At 45.1% G+C, this 21,429-nt stretch overlaps 1 protein-coding gene across 1 annotated transcript in view; it reads left to right on the top strand.

Moving 5' to 3' along the window:
* The window catches only part of ACOXL (acyl-CoA oxidase like), a 346,768-nt gene that overhangs the window by 93,023 nt on the left and 232,316 nt on the right, over positions 1-21,429 (top strand). The window contains exon 10 of the mRNA XM_065928874.1: positions 4,169-4,203. Coding sequence (XP_065784946.1) covers positions 4,169-4,203 — 35 coding nt within the window. The remainder of the gene's footprint in view (positions 1-4,168; positions 4,204-21,429) is intronic.

Below are 21,429 nucleotides of genomic sequence, written 5' to 3' on the forward strand. Positions count from 1 at the left end.
AGGAGTAAGCGTCTTTTAATTTCAGGGCTGCAATCACCATTTGCAGTGATTTTGGAGCTCAAAAAAATAAAGTCTATCACTGTTTCCCCATCTATTTCCCATGAAGTGATGGGACCAGATGCCATGATCTTAGTTTTCTGTATGTTGAACTTTAAGCCAACTTTTTCACTCTCCTCCTTCACTTTCATCAAGAGGCTTTTTAGTTCCTCTTCACTCTCTGCCATAAGGGTGATGTCATCTGCATATCTGAGGTTATTGATATTTCTCCCGGCAATCTTGATTCCAGCTTGTGCTTCTTCCAGCCCAGCATTTCTCATGATATATTCTGCATATAAGTTAAATAAGCAGGGTAACAATATATAGCCTTGACGTACTCCTTTTCCTATTTGGAACCAGTCTGTTGTTCCATGTCCAGTTCTAACTGTTGCTTCCAGACCTGCATACAGGTTTCTCAAGAGACAGGTCAGATGGTCTAGTATTCCCATCTCTTTCAGAATTTTCCACAGTTTATTGTGGTCCATGCAGTCGAAGGCTTTGGCATAGGCAATAAAGCAGAAATAGATGTTTTTTTGGAACTCTCTTGCTTTTTGTATGATCCAGTGGATGTTGGCAATTTGATCTCTGGTTCCTCTGCCTTTTCTAAAACCAGCTTGAACATATGGAAGTTCACGGTTCATGTATTGCTGAAGCCTGGCTTGGAGAATTTTGAGCATTACTTTACTAGCGTGTGGGATGAGTGCAATTGTGTGGTAGTTTGAGCATTCTTTGGCATTGCCTTTCTTAGGGATTGGAAAGAAAATTGACCTTTTCCAGTCCTGTGGCCACTGCTGAGTTTTCCAAATTTGCTGGCATATTGAGTGCAGCACTTTCACAGCATCATCTTTCAGCATTTGAAATAGCTCAATTGGAATTCCATCATCTCCACTAGCTTTGTTCGTAGTGATGCTTCCTAAAGCCCACTTGACTTCACATTCCAGGATGTCCAACTCTAGGTGAGTGATCACACCATCGTGATTATCTGGGTCGTGAAGATCTATTTTGTACAGTTCTTCTGTGTATTCTTGCCACCTCTTCTTAATATCTTCTGCTTCTGTTAGGTCCATACCATTTCTGTCCTTTATCGAGCCCATCTTTGCATGAAATGTCTTATCATTAGCCTAACTGGAAGCCAGAACTTTTTCACTCCAGGTAATGTGAAGCTACCCAGCATGTGAAGTTGGTAAATGGCTCATCCTGACCTTTTGGGGGCTGCAGTTTCTACTTTTATTTTGTTCCCCCAATACGTTCTTCCTTGTTCTTTAAATTCTTGATGGTCCCTCAGGCATCTTCCTCTTCTGTTTGTTAAAATCTCAAAGAAGATGCCCTCCTGGCTGAGGTGAGATAGATAATTGAGTCCATTCAGGTGAGGGGTGTATGAACTCAATGTGTTACACATTTCATGTCTTCACTTTTAGATATGTTTTTGGTAAAATGAAACCTCACTGTTTCTGGTTCCATATTTTCAGGGCAATCAGTGATAATACCTAGCTGAACAATTCTGGAGCTGAGCTATTCCCAGAGTAGCTAGGGGATTCAGCAGTAACCAGAACTGGTTAGAAGCACTGGGCTTTCCTAGCCCTAAAATTTTTCCTAACTCTTCCTCTTCTTGGCTCTTCCCCAGCCCATCCACCCTCCCACTGCCCCAGGTACCCTCCTGTCATCTCATACCGCCCAAGAGAGCACCCCAAAAGTCACCTCCCCACCCCTACTTCTGTGAGACTGACATCAAGGGAACTGTCAGTGATGTGTTTGGGGATGTTAAGGTCCAACTTAGGCAGACTTTTTTTTTTTTTTTTGCCAGAAATGATGTTATAGCTGGTACTTTGGTTTTTAACTGCCATTGGGATTCCTAGTCATGTAGTAATTCAGCCCTAAGTGGGTGAATGAGACTTCCATAGGCATGATTAGGGCTGAGCACTGTGTATTTTACATGATGGAATGGGAATGCTCAGATGCTCAGTCATGTCCTACTCTTTGCAATCCCATGGACTGTAGCCAGCCAGGCTTCTCTGTCGGTGGGATTTTCCAGGCAAGAATACTAGAGTGGGTTGCCATTTCCTTCTCAGTGGATCTTCCCAACCTAGGGATCAAACCTGCATCTTTTGTGGCTCCTGCATTGGCAGGCGGATTCTTCATCACTAGGGCCATCTGGGAAGCCGTGATGAAATACAAAGTTGCAAAAATTAAAGTTAAAAAAAACTTCAAAATTAAAATTTGAAGTGTGATGACATTTTCACCCAGGGAGTATTGTCTATAAATACTGGTATTGCTGGTGGCTCAGACAGTAAAGAGTCTGCCTGCAATACAGGAAATCAGGGTTTGATCTCTGGGTCAGGAAGATCCCCTGGAGAAGGAAATGGCAACCCACTCCCAATATTCTTGCCTGAAAAACCCCATTGAAGAACCTGGCGGGCTACAGTCCACAGGGTCGCAGAGAGTCAGACACGACTGAGCGACCGAGCATATACACCACCCCATCCGTCAGCAGGCACATGCGTGGGCATATACCCCGAGAGAAACACATAGAAAAGCTGCTTTGTCCTTATGTTAACCTGGTAAAAAGGTTGCTAAGTGGCCCATTTTGCAGTTGTGAACATCGAGGCTCTGAGGGTTGAGATCTCTTGCTGGTCTTGGTGTGAACTGGTTGAGGCCCACGCCTTACGATTCGACCCCAGTGGTGCTGTAGAGGGCTCCCTGACACCCCCGCCAGGTAGGGAGGAAATCACCACGTCACCTTGAGTCTCTGCTTGTGGTTGTGCCTGGCATCGTGTATACTTTCTATTGATGTCACATGTATATCACAGGTGCGATTTCCTTGCGGTCTTCAGAGCTGCCTTGCTGACCTTGAACTGACAGGCTTGGTGTGAAGTCTGTGCCGATCCGCTCCCCAGGGAGGCGCTGGCCCAGGCGACCCGCCCTGGGGTGGGGGCATCCGGGGGAGCCTTCCCGGACCCGGGCTTGGCCGTGATTTCCCAGTGTGAACCCCAGAATCAGCTGCACTCTGCCATCCCATCCTTTCGTGGCTTTGTCTCAGAGCTGAAAGAACCCTGTTTTGCTCTTGGAAACAGACAGAATGGTGGTTGCCAGAGGCTGCAGGGTGGGGGTGAGTGGGAAAATGCTGGTCAAAGGGGACAGACTTCCAGTTTTAAGATGAGTAAGTTCTGAGCATCTCATGTACAGTGGGGTACTGTAGTTAACAATACCGTATTATACAGTCGAAAGTGGCTAAGAGAGCAGATATTAAGTGTTTTCACCAAAAAAAGAAATAAAAAGTAACTGTGAGGCAATGAATATGTTAATTTAAGTGATAATGTACAGTAACCATTTAGCAATGTATATATATATATATATATTTAAAGTCATCACTTTACATAGATACACTTTTACTTGTCGATTACACCTCATAGAAAACAAAAAATAAACATTAAATAATTTTTAAAAAGGAGGAAAAAAAGAGCCCTGTCTAGAAGTCTTTCCTGATAAGAGACACCTTCTGTCTGATCCACAATGGAATATTGTAGCCTCCTTAAGACCCTTTCAAAATACAGTTATTCTTTAAGAACTAAGTTGAAACTAAAGATTAATCATTAAAATGTGTTATTAAAAATAACAAAAGTACAAGTGAGATATCAATGGACTGTGTATGAAATAAAAAAATTGTTTTATTTTCAGTTTTGTAGCACAAAACACTGATTATGAAGCAATCCACATCATTACTGAGTTTTGTTTTTTGGTTTTTGCCTGATTCATGTGTCCCTTGAGTGATAGCTCCTAAATGTCTGGGCTTGGGAGTCAGAAGTCGTGATTTGGTTTCTCTTGTTCCTTGTTGATGTTTGTTCTTGTCCGAACTGCCCCGTCCTAATGATGTGACGAATGCTCATGCATGCTTGTATTTGTATTTTTGTTTTCAACATTGCCGAGGTGCTATGGAAAGTTAAAATTAACACAAAATTAGAAAAAATAAAATTATTCAAAAACAGCAGCGACAAAAACATGTTATTATGAAGCATTAGCAGGAGGGTGTTTTAAGAAATGTTTTAAAAATTGGCCATGTTAAGTTAGTTTTCTTGTGAATTCAGTCTATGCTTGGTATTATTTAATATGTATTCCTCTCTTTTTGTAATTGCAGCTTGGGCTGACGATAGCCGTTCGCTACAGCCACAGGTAGGTAAAGTTGCATCTTTTTCCTTTAAAGAGTATCCTTACTGACTTACAGCTTTTCGTTCGCTCGAGTCTGCGTGTTTCTGACCTTCGTTTTGCTGGCTGCTTTACCCCCAATGTCAGAGCGTAGCCGTTAGATAAAATTGATCTAGTTGCTGATTGTGAGAGCTTATCACTATTTGAGGAGTAGGATTTTTATGTAAAAGTGGTGGTAGATAGGTCATTTCTTTCTTTCTTTTTTTTTTTTTTTAGGTCATTTCTTTCAAAACCAAAAATGTAACGTGCTGGGGCAGGGATACAGAGGTGACTTCTGGTAGTGGACTCTAAGGGTGACCACTGGAGACAGGGGTGTCCTGCGTGAGAGATGAGGCCAGAAAGTCAGGTGAGGGCTTCTTAATGAAGCCCTTGCCCCCTCATTGCAGAGCTCTCCAGCTCCTGCCTTGGGTCCATCTGAGAATGAATCAAAGGCCCTCTTTTTGTTTTGTTTTGTGATGCATGTGATAAACATGCATCATGTTTATCAAAAACATTTGTTTCTTGTTCTTGGATTAACCTTTCCCCTTTGCATGCATCAAAATGTATTAAGATGCTGAATTAAGACACAGCCCAGCAGAGAGGCAGTAAGCACATCCCTGTTGCTACTCAATGACAGGCCAGTCGGTTGAGACCAGCGTTGGGCACAGAACAGTGACAGCAGACTGCCAAGGCGGTGGACTGGTGTCCTGAAGAGTCGCTTACCCTGGTCACAGTTCAGTCTTTAATACTGAGAGGAGCCCGGGCTGAGGGCGGTGGTGGCTGGTTTTTACAAGCTTCTCTGTGATGGAATCCTTTGTTCTTGAAGCTGTCCATGTAGGTCAGGGCACAGTGTTCCTATAGACCTCCAACAAGACAAATGGTTATTCTCTGCTCTGTGACTTCTTATCTCTGTAGGAATGGGAAAGTGTTACACCTTTAAAGGTCAGAGCCTTAAAAATGGGCCACCCTGTATAGTTCAGGCTACAAGCAACATTCTTTTAATGATTAACGTGTAGTGTAGCAAAAGCAGCAGGATACAAAAGTGAAAGTAAAAGAAACAGATTCAATATGGAGTCAGATTTGCTCTTCCCTGTCACATCTTCACGGGGTTGGAGGTTAAGGCTGCATGACCTGCCTCTTGCCCCATTGCCTCTGCCCTGTCTCTGGGGCCAGTGGACACAGAAGGGACCAGCCTTCCCTCCCAGATGCCTGCAGGTCACCGTGTTGCCTGGTGATATCTCTTCTGCTCCTCCAGCCACTGGCTCTGTTACCCACCTCTGTCCTCTGGAGGTGGAGGGTGATGAAGGGAGTGGATTTCCAGTTGAATCCTTTCTTTAAAAATCCAACTAGCTTATTTAGAGTACTTGAAACTTCTATCCTTTTGTTGATCACTTTTTTTTAATGTGTGTAAATTATATCTAAGATAGATTTTGCCATTTTATTTATATATTTATTTGCTTATTGAAGTGTGCTTAATTTACAATGTTAGTTTCAAGTATACAACAAATTGACTCAGTTATATATACATATGTTTATATATTTCTTTTTCAGATTCTTTTCCACTATAGGTTATTACAAGATACTGAGTATACTTCCTTGTGCTATATAGTAGGACCTTGTTGGCTATCTATTTTATGTATAGTAGTTTGTATCTGCCAATCCCACATTCTTAATTTATCACTCCCCTGCTTTGGTAACCATAAGTTTGTTTTCTATGTTTGAATCTATTTCTATTTTGCAACTAAATTCATTTTTTTGTATGGGAGTACAAATACCTCTTTGAAACTTTGCTTTCTATTCTTTTGGGTGGAATTGGTGGGTCATATGGTCATTTTATTTCTAGACTGTTGAAGAGCTTCTGTACTGTTTTCCTGTTTACTACTTTTTTAATTTTAATTTTTTTTACATTTTTTGTTTTTATCTTTTTAATCAAAGTGTAGTTGCTGTACAATATTATGTAAGTTACAGGCTTCATAATTTCATAAAAATAGTTTCATAATTTTTAAAGGTTATACTCCATTTATAGTTATTATAAAATATTGGCTCTATTCCTTGTGTTGTATAATATATCCTTGTAGTTTATCTTATTTTCAATTTAAGTTTTGTTTTATGTTATAGTTTGGCCATGTCATGTTAGTCCCCAGAGCACAGCAAATTGACCCAGCTGCACACACACATACGTTCATGGGCTGTAGCTTGTGTCTGCACAGTTCTTGGTCACTTCAGGAGCTCACAGTTGCTGTTGGGAAATGATTTCCATTTCTCTTGTTGCATTTGCCCAGAACCCAGATGACAGAATTGAGGTTTTCCTTGGTCTTTCTTGTGTGGATAGGGATATTTTGGGAAACAAGGTTTGGGACTTTAGGTTCTAATCACCAGGTCTCTTTCCAGAATTCTAACAGGAGAGCCATATGGGGGCTTCCCATGTGGCTCATGGTAAAGAAGCCACCTGCCAATGCAGAAGACGTGGGTTCGATCCCTGGGTCGAGCAGATCTCCCTGGAGTGGGAAATGGCAACTGACTCCAGTATTCTTGCCTGAAAAATTCCATGGACAGAGGAGCCTGGCAGGCTACAGTCCTTGGGGTCCCAAAGAGTTGGACACGACTGAGAGGCTGATCACAACACAAACACAACGGGAGAGTCAGGGCCAAGCGAGGTGGAAGAGAAACCCTAGCAGACAGCCTCAGTGGATGGAGGTGAGATAGAGGGGAGGGAGGAGGCAAACATAGTTCCAAGAGGCTGCTTTCGGGAGGACGTTCCTCAGTATCAAGAGGAACAGGCGAGGGGGCTTTAAAGGATTTGAATGTGGGAGGGGAAGGACCCGCCAAAATCCGATAACCCTGTGAGCGGGCAGAACCTCTTAGGCTGCTGCAGACACATGGGGGCAGAGCTGCCTGGAGCCAGAGGGGCTCTTGTGTGGCGAGAAAGGGGCTTGAGGCTCAAAGGATGCTGGTTTTGTTTCTATGCATCTGCACTGGTGCTTCGGCTCTCAGATCTCTCGTTATTAATACCATGCACAGTGTTCAGAGTTAGGACCCCTCAACTCTACCCCTAGCTCTACACTGATACATACAACACCCCAACCATCCCCACTTCTGCCCCAGGCATCGTTCAGCTTCGAACTCCTGCTACTCCTGTTACTCTAGACCTGTGTGTGTGGTATAGGAGTGTGTGTGTGTCCGTGTGTGTGTGTGTGTGTGTGTGTGGTGTAGGACAGAGGGCTGAGGAGCTGGGAGGGTGGAAAGTGACATCATCATATTCCTACCATATAGATGAACCGAGCAAGGAAGAGCAAAAGCTGTGACTGACCGTGCCTTTGACAGCAGACCCGGCGCTCATTTCATTTATTGTCGTGGCGTTTTAGTTTATTTGTGTAAAGTCATGGCATTTTGACAGAGTGGAAACTTGTGTCTTGCTGCTCACTCCCCACTGTTTGGTTGAGGTTTTCGGGTGGAATCCACACCGCGGTAGCAGCTGGGTAACCCCAGAAGTGCCCTTCGCAGATAACAGTTCAGGGGCCCCGCCGCCCACGCAGTGGGGGAATTGTTCCCCCTGTGTGGGTGTTTTGTTTTTTCTTTTTCTGCAAGACTGAAAGAGAGTTCAGCTGTTCTTCCTGCCTCTCACAGGGCAGCAGCCTGAGGACGCCTGCTCCCTCCTGGCGGGAACCCCTGGGCCAAGGTGAACCTCGCCTTTGGCTCTCATCCTCTGATATGATGGCGAGCTTGCGTGTACCAGCAGCAGGGAGGTTTTGCACGTGGCACTCATGACCATATTTCTAAGAAAGGCTCGTGAAAATATGGTATGAGAGCAGCAAAGTGACCCCCGACAGAATTATTTTGTTTTGCTTTAATGTTTTGTCATTTTAAAATAAATGAGAAGGGGTGGCTGGATCTAGAGATGATCATACTAAGTGAAGTCAGTCAGAGAGAGACAAATACCGTATGATATCACTTCTTTGTGGACTCTAAAATATGGCACAAATGAACTTATTTACACAGCAGAAGCAGATTCACAGACATAGAGAACAGACTTGTGGTCACCAAAGGGGTAATGGGGTAAGGGAGGGATAAACTAGGAGTTTGGGTTTATCAGAGGCAAACTGCTGTGCATAAAACAGATAAACAACAAGCTTCTACTGATAGCGCAGGAAAGCTATAGTCAATATCCGGAAATAAACTATAATAGAAAGGAATATGAAGAAGAATGTTTATACACACATATATACGAATTGCTTTGCCATGCACCAGAAACCAACACAACATTGTAAATCAACTATTACTTCAATATAAAGAAATAAATGAGGAAGGAAGGGAAGTTTTCATTTGTCTTGTTTTAGTTAAATGGAAAGCCACAGAGTTTTGACTTTTAGATGCAGACTAAAAAATAGGGCTTCCCTGGTGGCTCAGTGGCAAAGAATCCGCCTGCAATGCAGGAGACACGGGTTCTACCCCTCGGTCAGGAAGATCCCCTGGAGAAGGAAATGACAACCCACTCCTGTATCCTTGCCTGGGAAATCCCATGGACAGAGGAGCCTGGTGGACCTACAGTCCATGGGGTCACAAAGAGGCAAACAGGACCTAGACAGCAAACCACCACCAAAGGTGCATCATTTTCACAGCTGACTTCTTTCTGTCAATTTCTTTGATAGAATCAGTACTCCGTTCAGGCCTATGCTCTAAGCCAAATCTTAGAGTTGAAGGTACCAACCCCCTAAAAGCCTTTGAGGTCCCCTGAGGGCTGGCGAGGGCAGGGAGAATGGGAGACTTGATTGTGATTAGTCCCAGGGGGTGGGTGAGTTGGCAGCTTGATCAGTTCAGAGTTGGACCCTGATTACAGGTTATTCCCAGACTGCCTTCAGGTATTGGTTTTGAATGAGCCCACGGGGGCCAAGCAGGAAATGAAGTTGTGTACTTTCGTGTTCTGATTTAGATTAGAAGAAGAGTTTGAAGTTCGTAGATGAAGCAGAGTGGTCATTGAATGGACAGCCTGCACCCATGAACAGATGAAAGTGTCATCTTGAGATGCAAAGTGGGGAGAAGAGCGAAACAGGGCCCTTAGCCCCACTGGACGCTGACTTCAAACACCTAGTGACTCCCATCTGGAGCGGGTTTGATCTCGTGGAGAGGCTCATTCTCCACATTCTGTAAAAATAAACAGAGATGCCTTTCTGGCCTTTTTTCCCCTTCCAGGGAATAGTTGTTCCTGTCACGGGCTCTCTGGCTGACTGTTCCATCTGTCTGTTTTTCAGAGTTCACACTGAGGCTCCAACTAGATTTATACTCAAGGTTGCCAAGAAATTTATCCAGAGCCCATGGTATAATCTTAAAAGCAATGCCATCTTTTGGAAGGTTGCGTTCTTTTTTTAAAAAACTAATTTATTTATTTAAATTGGAGGACAATTACTTTACAGTATTGTGATGGTTTCTGCCACACATCAACATAAATTGGCAATAGGTACACACACATTTCCCCCCACCCTGAAACCCCCCTCCCTCCCCAACCTACCCTTCTATGTGGTCCCAGAGCACCAGCTGCGGCTTCGGCTTCCTTCTTTAGATAAACTTAGCACAAAAGATTGCCCCCTGGAGCAGCATATGAATATTCACAGGGTGTCTGAGTTAGATGCTCTGAGTGAGGATGCTGGGGGCCGGGGTTGTACAGCTGAACTTGGCAGGGGGTTGTGGATGTACCTGGTGAGAGGTAGATGCTTTTCAAGGTCCGGGGGAGTAAGGAGTAGATGCATGTTCCTCTCCATCCCCACCCTGTTTAAAAATTGAAATACAGTCGATTTACAGTGTTGTTAGTTTATGGTGTACAGCGAAGCGGCTGTGCTCCAGAATACATATACATACTTTTCTCAGATTCTTTTCGGTTGTAGGTTATTACAAGATACTGAATATAGTTCCCTGTTCTATGCAGTGCTTCCTTGTTGTTTATCTATTTTATGTATAGTAGTGTGTATCTGCTGATCCCAAACTCATAATCTGTCCCTCTGCCACCCCCTTTTCCCTATGGTGACCACAGATTTGTTTTCTATGTCTGTGAGTCTGTTTCTGATTTGTAAATAAGCTCATTTGTATCATTCTTCTAAGATTCTACATATAAGTGGTATCATATATTTGCCCCTCTCTGTCTGACTGACACCACTTAGTGTGATCACCTCTGGGTCGATCCATGTTGCTGCAAATGGCATCGTTTCATTCGTTTTTAAATGGTTGAGTAATGTTCTATTTCTGGGCTTCCCTGATGACTTAGTCGGTAGAGTCCACCTGCAATGCAGAAGACCTGGGTTTGATCCCTGGGTCAGGAAGATCTCCTGGAGAAAGGAATGGCAACCCACTCCAGTATTCTTGCCTGAAGAATCCCATGGACCAAGGAGCCTGGTGGGCTACAGCCCTGGGGTCGCAAAGAGTCAGACACGAGTGAGTGACTAAGACACACAATATCCCAGTGTATATATATATACACACCACATCTTCTTCATCCATTCCTCTGTCAATGGACACTTAGATTGCTTCTGTGTCTTGTTTATTGTCAGTGAACACTGGGGTACATGTATCTTTTCAAATTAAAGATTTCATCTTTTCTAAATACATGCCCAGGAGTGGGATCGCTAGGTCATATGGTAACTCTGGTTTAGCTTTTTTGAGAAACGTTTGTACTGTTCTACACAGTGGCTGCACTGATGTGCATTCCCATCAGCAGTGTTGGAGGGTTCCCTTTTCTTCACACCCTCTCCAACATCTATTATCTGTAGACTTTTGGATAATGGCCATTCTGACTGGTGTGAAGGAATGCCTCACTGTAGCTTTTATTTCGGAGAAAGCAATGGCACCCCACTCCAGTACTCTTGCCCGGAGAATCCCATGGATGGAGGAGCCTGGTAGGCTGCGGTCCATGGGGTCGCTAAGAGTCGGACATGACTGAGCGGCTTCACTTTCACACATTGGAGAAGGAAATGGCAACCCTCTCCAGTGTTCTTGCCTGGAGAATCCCAGGGATGGGAGCCTGGTGGGCTTTCATCTGTGGGATCACACAGAGTCGGACATGACTGAAGTGACAGCAGCAGCAGCAGCAGCTTTTATTTGCATGCCTCTCATGATTAGCACTATTGAGCATCATTTCATGTGCCTGTTGACCATCAGTATGTCTTCTGCTCAGTTTTTGATTCTCCATCCCCTTTTAATCTCTTGTCTGGTATCCAGGTGGTGCCTTTGTCTTCTAGGGATCTTCTGGTCCAGGATCCTGGCCATTTCCCCAGTCAAACCTACTCATCACATATCTGTTGCCACCTCCACAACGTGATCTTTAGGGGAATATTTTGCCTGCCACCCTAAAAATCTTTCTCAAATGCAGACCTGTAGTGCTGTTCCCACTCAGGAACCTCCATGGGCTTCCTCATGTGGAGTAGCATATGGAATCCCCTGACCCTTAGCAGGGGATTCCAGACCTTGTCCCCAGCCTCCGTCTCCTGCTACTTTGCCGCCGTGAGCTTCCTGCCTCCTTCACCCCTTGCTCTGGCATCTTCCTTTGAAGAATTAACTTTCTTTCTGTCTTGCAGCAGTGAACTCCTATGCACCCTCCAGTGGCCCCTTCCGTGTTATCTCCTCTTCCCTGATTTGTCAAGGAGCCATATTCCTTCCTGTTGTAGGTCTCAGGGCTGCTTCTCTGAGCAGCCCTTTTTGGTCTTTTCCTTCCAGCCTCAGGTAGCAGGCTGGAGAGGCAGATTTCCTTCTTCTTCCCCCAGCACATGCCCCTCCAGATCAGAATGTGTGAACACCACAGCCCAGCCCTTACAGCCAAGGCCATTTGGCAAAGCCATTCTGTGTGGGTGGTCTGGGAGGGACTGGCTGGTCTTTCTCTTATGCTATTTCTGAAAGATGACCAGTCTTTTACTTTCAAGAAGATAAGGCACCCAACTCAAATTGATCAACACAGCCTAAATGAAAATGTAGAAACATAAACAAATGCAACTCCCCTGATGGTCCAGTGGTTAAGAGTCCACCTTCCAATGCAGGAGACGTGGGTTCAGTCCCTGGTCGGGAAACTAAGATCCCCCCTGCCGCGGAGCTACTGAGCCCATCGGCCACAACTGCATAGCCATGCACTCGAGGACCCACACACCACAGTCGGAAAGAAGCCCGCGTGCGATTATTAAGACCTGACACAGCCAAAAATACATAAATACATAGAAATGTAAGCATGAGTGTTTTGTGTAATGATAAGCTAATTCAAAAAATGACCAGCTAATTCAAAAATTTACATATCAAGGCAAAAGACTTAGAATAGCCAAAGCAATTTTGAAAAGGAACAGAGTTGGAAAAGTTGTACTTCGTGACTTCAGGACTTATCCTAAAGCTTCAGTAGTTGAGATAGTGTGGTATTGGTGAAAGACAGGTATATAGTTCAGTGGAACATAGTAACATCTACAGGTAGACCCACACGTAAATGATCAATTGATTGGCACAAAAGTGCCAACAAAGAAAGAAAAATCAAAACCTCAGAGTCTCAACCTATTCCTTACAACTTGTATAACAATGAGCAAAAGTGGGTCATGAGCCTAAAGTAAAAGCAATAAGTAAAAACTTTATAGAAGAAAACAAAGCAGGAAGATCTTTGTGACCTTGGGCCAGGCAAAGATTGCTTCAGACACAAAAAGCATAAACTATAAAAGTTGGTAAAATGGATTTTATCAAAGTTAAAAACATCTGTGCTGTGAAAAACCACCGCTAAGGAGCTAAAAGAAAAACAAACCATAAGAAAATATTTTCAAAACACTTATCTGATAAAGGACTTGCATCCAGAATACATGTAGAACTTTCACAAGTATTTGACAGAAAAGCAATTTAATAAGTGGGCAAAAATTCTTGAACTGATATACTTGACCACAGAACAACTGCAGATGGGCAGTCAGCCTATGAAGAGAAGTTCAGCATCATTAGTCATTAAGGAAATGCAAATTAAGGACACAATGAGATGCCTTTATGTATATATCAGAACAGCTTAAATACAAAAACCAAGCGCAACAATAAAAGACAAAACGCAGAAACCCTGACGACATGCAAGTGCTGATGAGGACCTGGAGAAACAGCAACTCTCATCCTTTGCTAGTGGGAAGGCAAGATGGTGTGGCAATTTTGGAAAACACTTCGGTAGTTTCTCATAGTTAGTTGCTCAGTCATGTCCGCCTGTTCTGGACTCCATAGCCTGCCAGGCTCCTCTGTCTTTGGAATTCTCCAGGCAAGAATGGCAACTGGAGTGGGTTCCTCCTCCAGGGGATCTTCCCGACCCAGGGATCGAACCTGGGTGTCCTGCATTGCAGGCAGATTCTTTACCATCTGAGCCACCAGGGAAACATTAACAATTACTTTACTGTATGACCTAGTGACTCTACTCCCAGATTGCACTAAGACAAGAGAAATGAAAACATTTACCCACACCACGACTTACATGCAAATGTCCACAGTATCTCTATTGACAATAGCCGCACATGGAAAACAGTCTTTACTGTCCTTCACCCAGGAAGTTGGATAAACAAACTTCTACATCCCATATTTCACTGGCACATCTGTACCTGAAATATGACTCAATAGTAAAAAGGCACCCTGCGGAATGAAAGAAGCCAGATTCTAAAGCACAAACTGTATGATTCCATTTGTATTACATTCTGAAAAAGGGAACACTATAGGGAAGAAAGGGCTTCCGAGGTGGCTCAGAGGTCAAGAATCTGCCTGCCAATGCAGGAGATGTGGGTTCAATCCCTGGGTCAGGAAGATCCCCTGGGGAAGGAAATGGCAACCCACTCCAGTATACTTGCCTGGGAAATCTCATGGACAGAGGAACCTGGTGGGCTACAGTCCTTGGGGTTGCAAAGAGTGGGGCATGATTGCGCGACTGAGCACTCACACACACACAGGGAAGAAAACAGGTCAGTGGTTGTCATGCTTGAGGGTGGAGTTGAGAAGGCGACATGAGGGATTTTTGGTGGGGGTGATAGACATAATATTCTAAATTTTGGTGGCAGTTGCAAGACTGTACATGTTTGTCAAACCTCAGAACTATTTCCGTTGAAATAGATAAAGCAAATTGTAAAGAGGGGCTAGAATGACCAAATTCATGCATCACACAAGATATTGTTAGAGTATTGAAACATCAATTTGTTTAAAAACTTCCTGTTGTTTTTGAACAGAAGCTGCTTCAGTTTCAGCAAAACTTAATTCAACTGAGAAAAAACTAAAACTATGAGCTTTCAAATAGAAAAAAGCACCAGCCTCACAACTTTCAGAATGGTTATCAGAGACTCAGAAGGCAAACCTTGGAGACAACAGAAGCGGAATCTTCTAAGAAATGCTGCATCACCAACCAACTTGAATGAAACAGGGGATAATGTGTTGGAGAACAGTGAGTCCAGGATAAAAACTAAATTTAGTAGAGGTAGATTTTATGAAGAAGTTTTTAGGACTTTGCAGACTAATTTTCTTAACTAAAGTTTTCCTCACGTGATATATGGTTAAAATCTGTATCTAAGTGAATATGTTTTCAGTGAAAAAAAAAAACCCCTCATAGAACTGTAACTCCGAGAATGTGTGAATTTCGCGTTGAACTAAAGAGAGTCACGGCTGGAGAGAGCCCAGGCTCCTCCCAGCACTGAGACCCCCGAGCCTGAGGCCCCGGGGACAGTCCTGCTTCCGCGGGCTTCGGGCTGTGGTCTCAGGGGCTCTGTCTTTGGATTTAGGCTACGTTTTGTATGCTCAAAATGAGGCATCCACTCCCTTATTTTGTTCCCTTCACCATCTGCAGTGAAAGAGAGTGGACACCTCTAACAAGATGCAGTTTAACTGGCTGGTCTCTTGGAGCTGTTTCACAGATGTGGTCAGGACTTCTGTCGGCCTTGAACTTCTTATTTAAAAATTTTTTAAAAATTTATTGTTTGACTTGCCCTGCATCTTCATTGCTTTGCAAAGGTTTTCTGTAGTTATGGTGAGCAGGGGCCACTCTTCATGGTGGTGTGCAGGCTTCTCATTGCTGTGGCTTCTCCTGTTGTGGAGCATGGGCTCTAGGGCAAGTGGGCTTGAGTAGTTGAGGCACCTGGGCTCCAGAGCACAGGCTCAGTAGTTTTGGGGCACAGGTTTAGTTGCTGCATGGCATGTGGGATCCTCCTGGATCAGGGAGTGAACCCATGTCTCCTGCTCTGGCAGGCGGGTTCCTATCCACTGCACCACCAGGCAAGTCCCCGTGGGCCTTTTAGGTCAAAAGGTGCTGGATGGAGCGAGGTCCTCTCAGTGGGGGTGGCTCAGCAGAAGGCAATTTGATTTGACCTCATTCTTCCCCCGCAAGGCTGCTGCCAGGGCAGGGAGCGCCGGAGGGGCCCCAGGGTTGCCTGGTGCTCTCTCTCCACCCCCGGGCCCCCGTCCACCAAGGGATGCTGGGATGACACGCTGGGCCGGGCTGGCTCCCTCCATTGGGGAATGGAGGCCCCAAGGCAGGTGCCTGGGGTCATGTCCCGAGAGGCGCTGCTCACCTCATCCATCTGCAGAACTCCTCGGCTGGCTGGCCCCTCCCCAGAGACCCGGGATACGGGCTGCAGCTTGCTTCTACATCTTGCCGGTGAGAAAGTGGTGAGAAGACAGCTCTGTATTCCACCCCCAGCCGCCTAGGTGAGTGTGGCAGGGGTTACCCTAACTCCCACTTGGTTGATTGCTCCAGATGGCGGGCAGGGGACCCGACACCCAGTGAATGGGGCGCCCTCTTCACAGAGAAGCGAGCTGGATGAAGTCCAGCAGCAGGATTTTCATCATTCTTAGAGAAACAATTGTTCTGCCCAGCTTGGGGCTACTAAGCAGGCCAGTGCCTGTGGCCGTCCTGCTGCGTGAGGGGACATGCAGGATCTTCTGTGTTCCTTTGATCAGTGCCCTAATGCCCTGGTCCAGCGGGTCACGTGGCAATGGGCGTGCATCACCTGTTTGATGGGAGCAGCGTTTGCCAAGGCCCTGCCAGTGTTTCCGTGAGGTGGGAGAGGACCTGGGGCTCTAGTTCGGGCTGATGCTCCGAGGAGCCTGGCACAGCCGGCGCTTCTCTGTGGCTTGACCTGCAAACTGGGCTGGAGGTTCCACACACCTTCATCCTCAAGGGTGCTTCTCAAGTTTCTTTTTTCCTTGTTAATATGTTTTTTAGCTTAACCCTGTTTCTTTCTCCTTTTTAGATAACCTATTTGTTTTATTTCTGGGTCTTCACTGCTACCCACAGGCTTTTCTCTAGTGGCAGGGAGCAGCGGCTACTCCTCGTTCTGTTGCGGGGGCTTCTCCCTGTGGAGGAGCACAGGCTCTAGGTACACAGGCTTCCGGAGTTGGGGCACCTGGGTCCAGGTGGCACTAGTGATAAAGAACCCGCCTGCCAATGCGGGGGACAAAAGAGACATGGGTTCCATCCCTGAGTTGGAAGATTGCCTGAAGGAAGGGATGGCAACCCACTCCGGTATTCTTGCTTTGAGAATCCCATGGACAGAGAGCCCAGTGGGTTGTGGTCAGTAGGGTCCCAAAGAGTTGGACATGACTGAAGTGACTTAGCACCCATGGGTTCTAGAGCAGGGGCTCAGTAGTGGTGGCACAGGGCCTTAGCATCCGCCACGGCTTTTAGGATCTTCTCCGACCAGGGATCGAACTTGTGTCCCCAGCATTGGCAGACGGATTCCTATCCACAGTACCACCAGGGAAGTGCCTGTTTCTCGAGCTTTAGTGCACAGTTCGATTGGCGAAAGGTGACCCTGAGACTGTTGTGCTAGCCACAGAAAGTTCTAGGTTCACCCCATTTGAGGCATCAAGGTACCTTGTTTATGAAGCTGTTGTGTATGAATGACATTTTGGCCTCTTCTGTGACTCAGACTGCCTGGACATCAAAAACATTCTCCAGACTCTAAATTGCAAAGGGGATTGGGCCTCCAGGGCACCTAGGATTCCTCCTGAAGGGGCTTCTCCTGCGTGCCATCTGCTGTGGGCCAGTGCAACAGGAATTGTGCCAAGGCAGCTTTTTTTTGTCTTCCTGAGGTGTCTTATCACTTGATCGTGTTTCCTGCTGAGGTTGGTAGAGCGTCAAGTGCCATGCAGAGAAGTAAATATGTAAATTTATACTCCCCCATCTTTTATAAGGCAGACGGGACTGCTGGTCGCAGCAGCTCACTCTGTTATAAAGACAGTCTCTGCCTCCTGGGGGCCTGTAGGGGTGGAGGTGGTGATGGAGCTCAAGGCACAGAAGGAGCCTCGTGTCCCCATGTGTAGGTGTCTGCTGATGGCCACAGAATTTCTCGTTGGAGAGCAAGTTGTCATCTCATCCTCATCCCCATCCATGTTGGTCTCCTACTTTGTGGCGCATGTGTGGTTATTTATTTACACCCCAAGACCAGTGGTTTTACACTGGAGTGATTGTACTCCCCAGGGATATCTGGTGATGTTTTTGGTTGATCCAATAACGAGGTGGGGTACCAGCGGCATCCATGGCCAAGATGCTGCTGGTTATCCCACAAGGCACATGACACTCTCTCCCCACAGAGAACTGTCTGGCCTCAAATGTGAACAGTCCCAAGGTGGAGGGAGACTGAGTGCTTCTCAAGGTCGGCAGAGCATTTGTTCCTCTTCCCATGTTCAGGGCTGGCAGGCATCAAGTACCCAGTAGCAGAGACAGGATCAGATCTGTTATTAAGAGGCTCACGAGCTATGTTGGCTTCTGTGTTGACAAAATACCAGCTAATATTCCCTGAAAATCACTTGGTTCTATTTTATCTCTTTACTTGTTTGTTTAAACATATAACTTAAATCAGGAGAGAATGGTTGTTGTTGTTGATTAGTCACTAAGTCGTGTCCAACTCTTTGTGACCCCATGGACTGTAGCCTGCCAGGCTCCTCTGTCCATGGGATTTCCCAGGCAAGAATACTGGAGTGGGTTCCCATTTCCTCCTCCAGGGAATCTTCTCAACCTAGAGGTCAAACCCAAGTCTCCTGCTTGCCAGGTGCATTCTTAACCAATATGGGAAGCCCATATTGTTGCATGGTGGGGGTGTGTGTGGGGGGGAGGTGGTCCCTGGAGATGACTCATGTGGCTTACAGCCTTGTTCCAGCCCCAGCCCCTGGGGAGGCGTGTTTGTTTGTAATTAAATTAAATGATTAAATTAAATTAAATGATGATGTTTGCGCTGGAAGGGCAGGCTATGCTGATAGAAAATTTCCTTCTGAAATAAATTTACTGACGTGAAAATCGAGTTGGTTTCTGGAAGCATGTTAAGTAGACTTCAGGTGGTGTGTTGATATCACAGAAGCCGTCCACAAGGGCTGTCTGTGCGTCAGAGGTCTAGAAAGCCTGCTCAGCCCCAGGGGAGTGAGGACCCCTCTTCAGGTGATCTAGGACGGACCAGGATTTTCCGAGTTCTCTTTTCATCCCTTGAGAAGAGGAGGGAGCAGTGGCCCTTGTCTGTCTGGTGCAGGGTTATGAGTTCAGAGACCACTGCTCTGCCCAACTGGTCCCTCAACCTCCCCCACCCCAGCCTCTCACACCTGATGTAGGACTTGGGGCCAGGGGTTGGGGGGAGGAGCCACCAACCTGTGTTCCAAGAAACTACTCCCAGCTGAGAGAGTTGGCTGACCCCAAGGAGACTTTGATTCTGACTTTAGTGTCTTCTTTTTATTTATTTATTTTCTTTTTTAGTTAATTTTTATTGGAGCATAGTTGGTTGACCTTGTTGTGTTAGTTTCACTTGCACAACAGAGTTGGTCAGTGACACCCATGCTTTTTAAGATTCCTTTTCCATAGATGTCCTTACAGAGCCCTGGGCAGGGCTCCCATGCTGCCCAGTGGGTTCTTGTCAGTTCCCTGTGTTACCCATAGGAGTGTGTCTATGTCAATTCCAGTTTCCAGATTTATCCCTTCCCCTCCCCCACTGGTAACATGGGTTTGTTGTTTTCTGCATCTGTGACTCTATTTCTGTTTTCTAAAGAAGTTCATTTGTACCATTTTTTAAAGGATCTTCTTTTCAATCACATTTCCTTTGTGATGAAAGTTGATGGGGGAGAAAGAAATGTTAGGTGTTAGAGACAAGTCTGTTCATAGAAAAGGAAATTGTGTTGCTTCTTCTTTCATACTTGTTACTTTTTTGTATACCTGAAACAGGGTAAAAGAACAAAAAAAGTGGTACTACTGGTGCCTAGCAATTAACCTTGAAACCAGTCTTGGTGTGGATGAAATGGAAGTGTGCTATGCTTTAGACACTGTAGACATCCCCATTTAAGATAAGTATTACTGATTCTGTTTTATAGGCTCAGAGAGGTTGGGGAATTTGACCAAGGCCACACAGCCACTTAATAAAGATGGGGCTCTTTATGGTATATTAGGAGCCCCACTAACCTGTGAATACAATATATACCATTTGAGAAAATGCTCCAAACAAATCTAAGAGCATCTTTACATGAGGAGATACAAGATACACCTGATTGATGGTCAATGATATACACCAGTTATCCCTTTGTGTCCTCAGAGAATTAATTATAGGAACCCTCGGGATACTAAAATTCAACGATGCTCATGTCCTATATATGTAAACAGTATTTGCATAAAACTTATGCACATTTCCTACATGCAGTGTACATGCTATGTATGTAGCTCCTGGTATGCAACGAATTCAAGTTTTGCTTTTTGGAACTTTACAGAATTTTTTCAAATATCTTTGATCTATTGCTGGTTGAACCCACCAATGTGAAACCTACAGATTCTTAGGGTTGGATGTATGCAATGCGTAATTGATTGTGTCTGACTTTCTGTGACCCCATGGACTGTAGCCTCCAGGCGCCTCTGTCCATGGGATTTCCCAGGCAAGAATACTGGAGTGGGTTGCCATTTCCTTCTCCAGGGGAATCTTCCCCATCCAGGGATTGAACCCGTGTCTCCTGCATTGGCAGGCAGATTCTTTACCACTGAGCCACCTGGGAAACCCAGATGTACATAATACATTCCATGAAATAAGAGAGAAGGCCTTGTATGCTAAAGGGATATACAAAGTAAATCTCAAGTCTTGCTTAGAATAACAGCTGTGCTGATTTTATTCAGATGCTGCTACAACTGATAATTCTATGTGTCAGTCTTCTTCATCCATTCTTGTCTTGTTGCACTGCAGTTATTTTGTATCAAGCAGGATGCCTTTCGCTATGAGTAACAGGAAACCCTGGCTGAACTGTTTTAAGTGGTAAGTGGGTTGTTTTCTCACTTAATGATTCCTGACATGAGGCAGTTTCAGGGTGGTTATTCAGTAGTGTCTGAACCCTCAAGGACCAACGTTGCTTTGATCTTTCCTCTCTGCCACCCTCAGCATATTGGTTTTGTCTTTGACCGACTCCCTCATGGTGACAAAATGACTGCTGAGGTTCTTGCTGTCACATGCTGATACAACAACATTTTGCAGAAGAGTGTCTATATGTCACTTTGTAGCAGTTACCCGCCCCCCAACCCTTCAGGAAACCTCCCCTCATCTCTCATTGGCCAGATAAAGTATCGTGAGTTGGTTTAATGAAGCACAGTGACCCATGGAGGAGGGTGTTGACATGAATAAAACTGGGACTCTTGATACTAACAAGGATAGGAAGAGGAGTTGGACTAACAACTGGAAATGTTACATATTTAAAACATATTTTTATTATGGCAAATTTCATACACCAGGGGCATAGCATAGGTAATTCCCAAATACTCATCTCCTGGTTTCTACATTTATTAATATTTTTACCATTTTAGTTCATCTCTCTCCTGCCCTTCTGCTGGAGTATTTTAAAAGGAATTCCAGATATATCATTTTTAGGTGCTTTGTATATATATTGTTGTTGTTTAGTTGCTAAGTCGTGTCTGACTATTTGTGATCCCATGAACTGTAGCCCTGACCCCATGGACTGTAGCCTCCCAGGCTCCTCTGTCCATGGGATTTCCCAGGCAAGAATACTGGAGTGGGTTGCCCATTCCTTCTCCAGGGGACCTTCCTGACCCAGGGACTGAACCGGCGTCTCCTGCATTGGCAGGAGGATTCTTTACCACCGAGCCACCAGGGAAGCTCGTATATTTCGAGTCGTTTATATATGCCTGGTCACTCACCAAGGAGGAAAGCTGTTTCAGGGACAAGAGATTCGTGAAGACTGACCCGGGATTAACTACCTTTTTGCTAAAGAGAAAAGACTAAATCCCTTGAA

Source organism: Muntiacus reevesi, chromosome 3 (genome assembly GCF_963930625.1).
Source record: "Muntiacus reevesi chromosome 3, mMunRee1.1, whole genome shotgun sequence".
Lineage (NCBI taxonomy): Eukaryota > Metazoa > Chordata > Mammalia > Artiodactyla > Cervidae > Muntiacus > Muntiacus reevesi.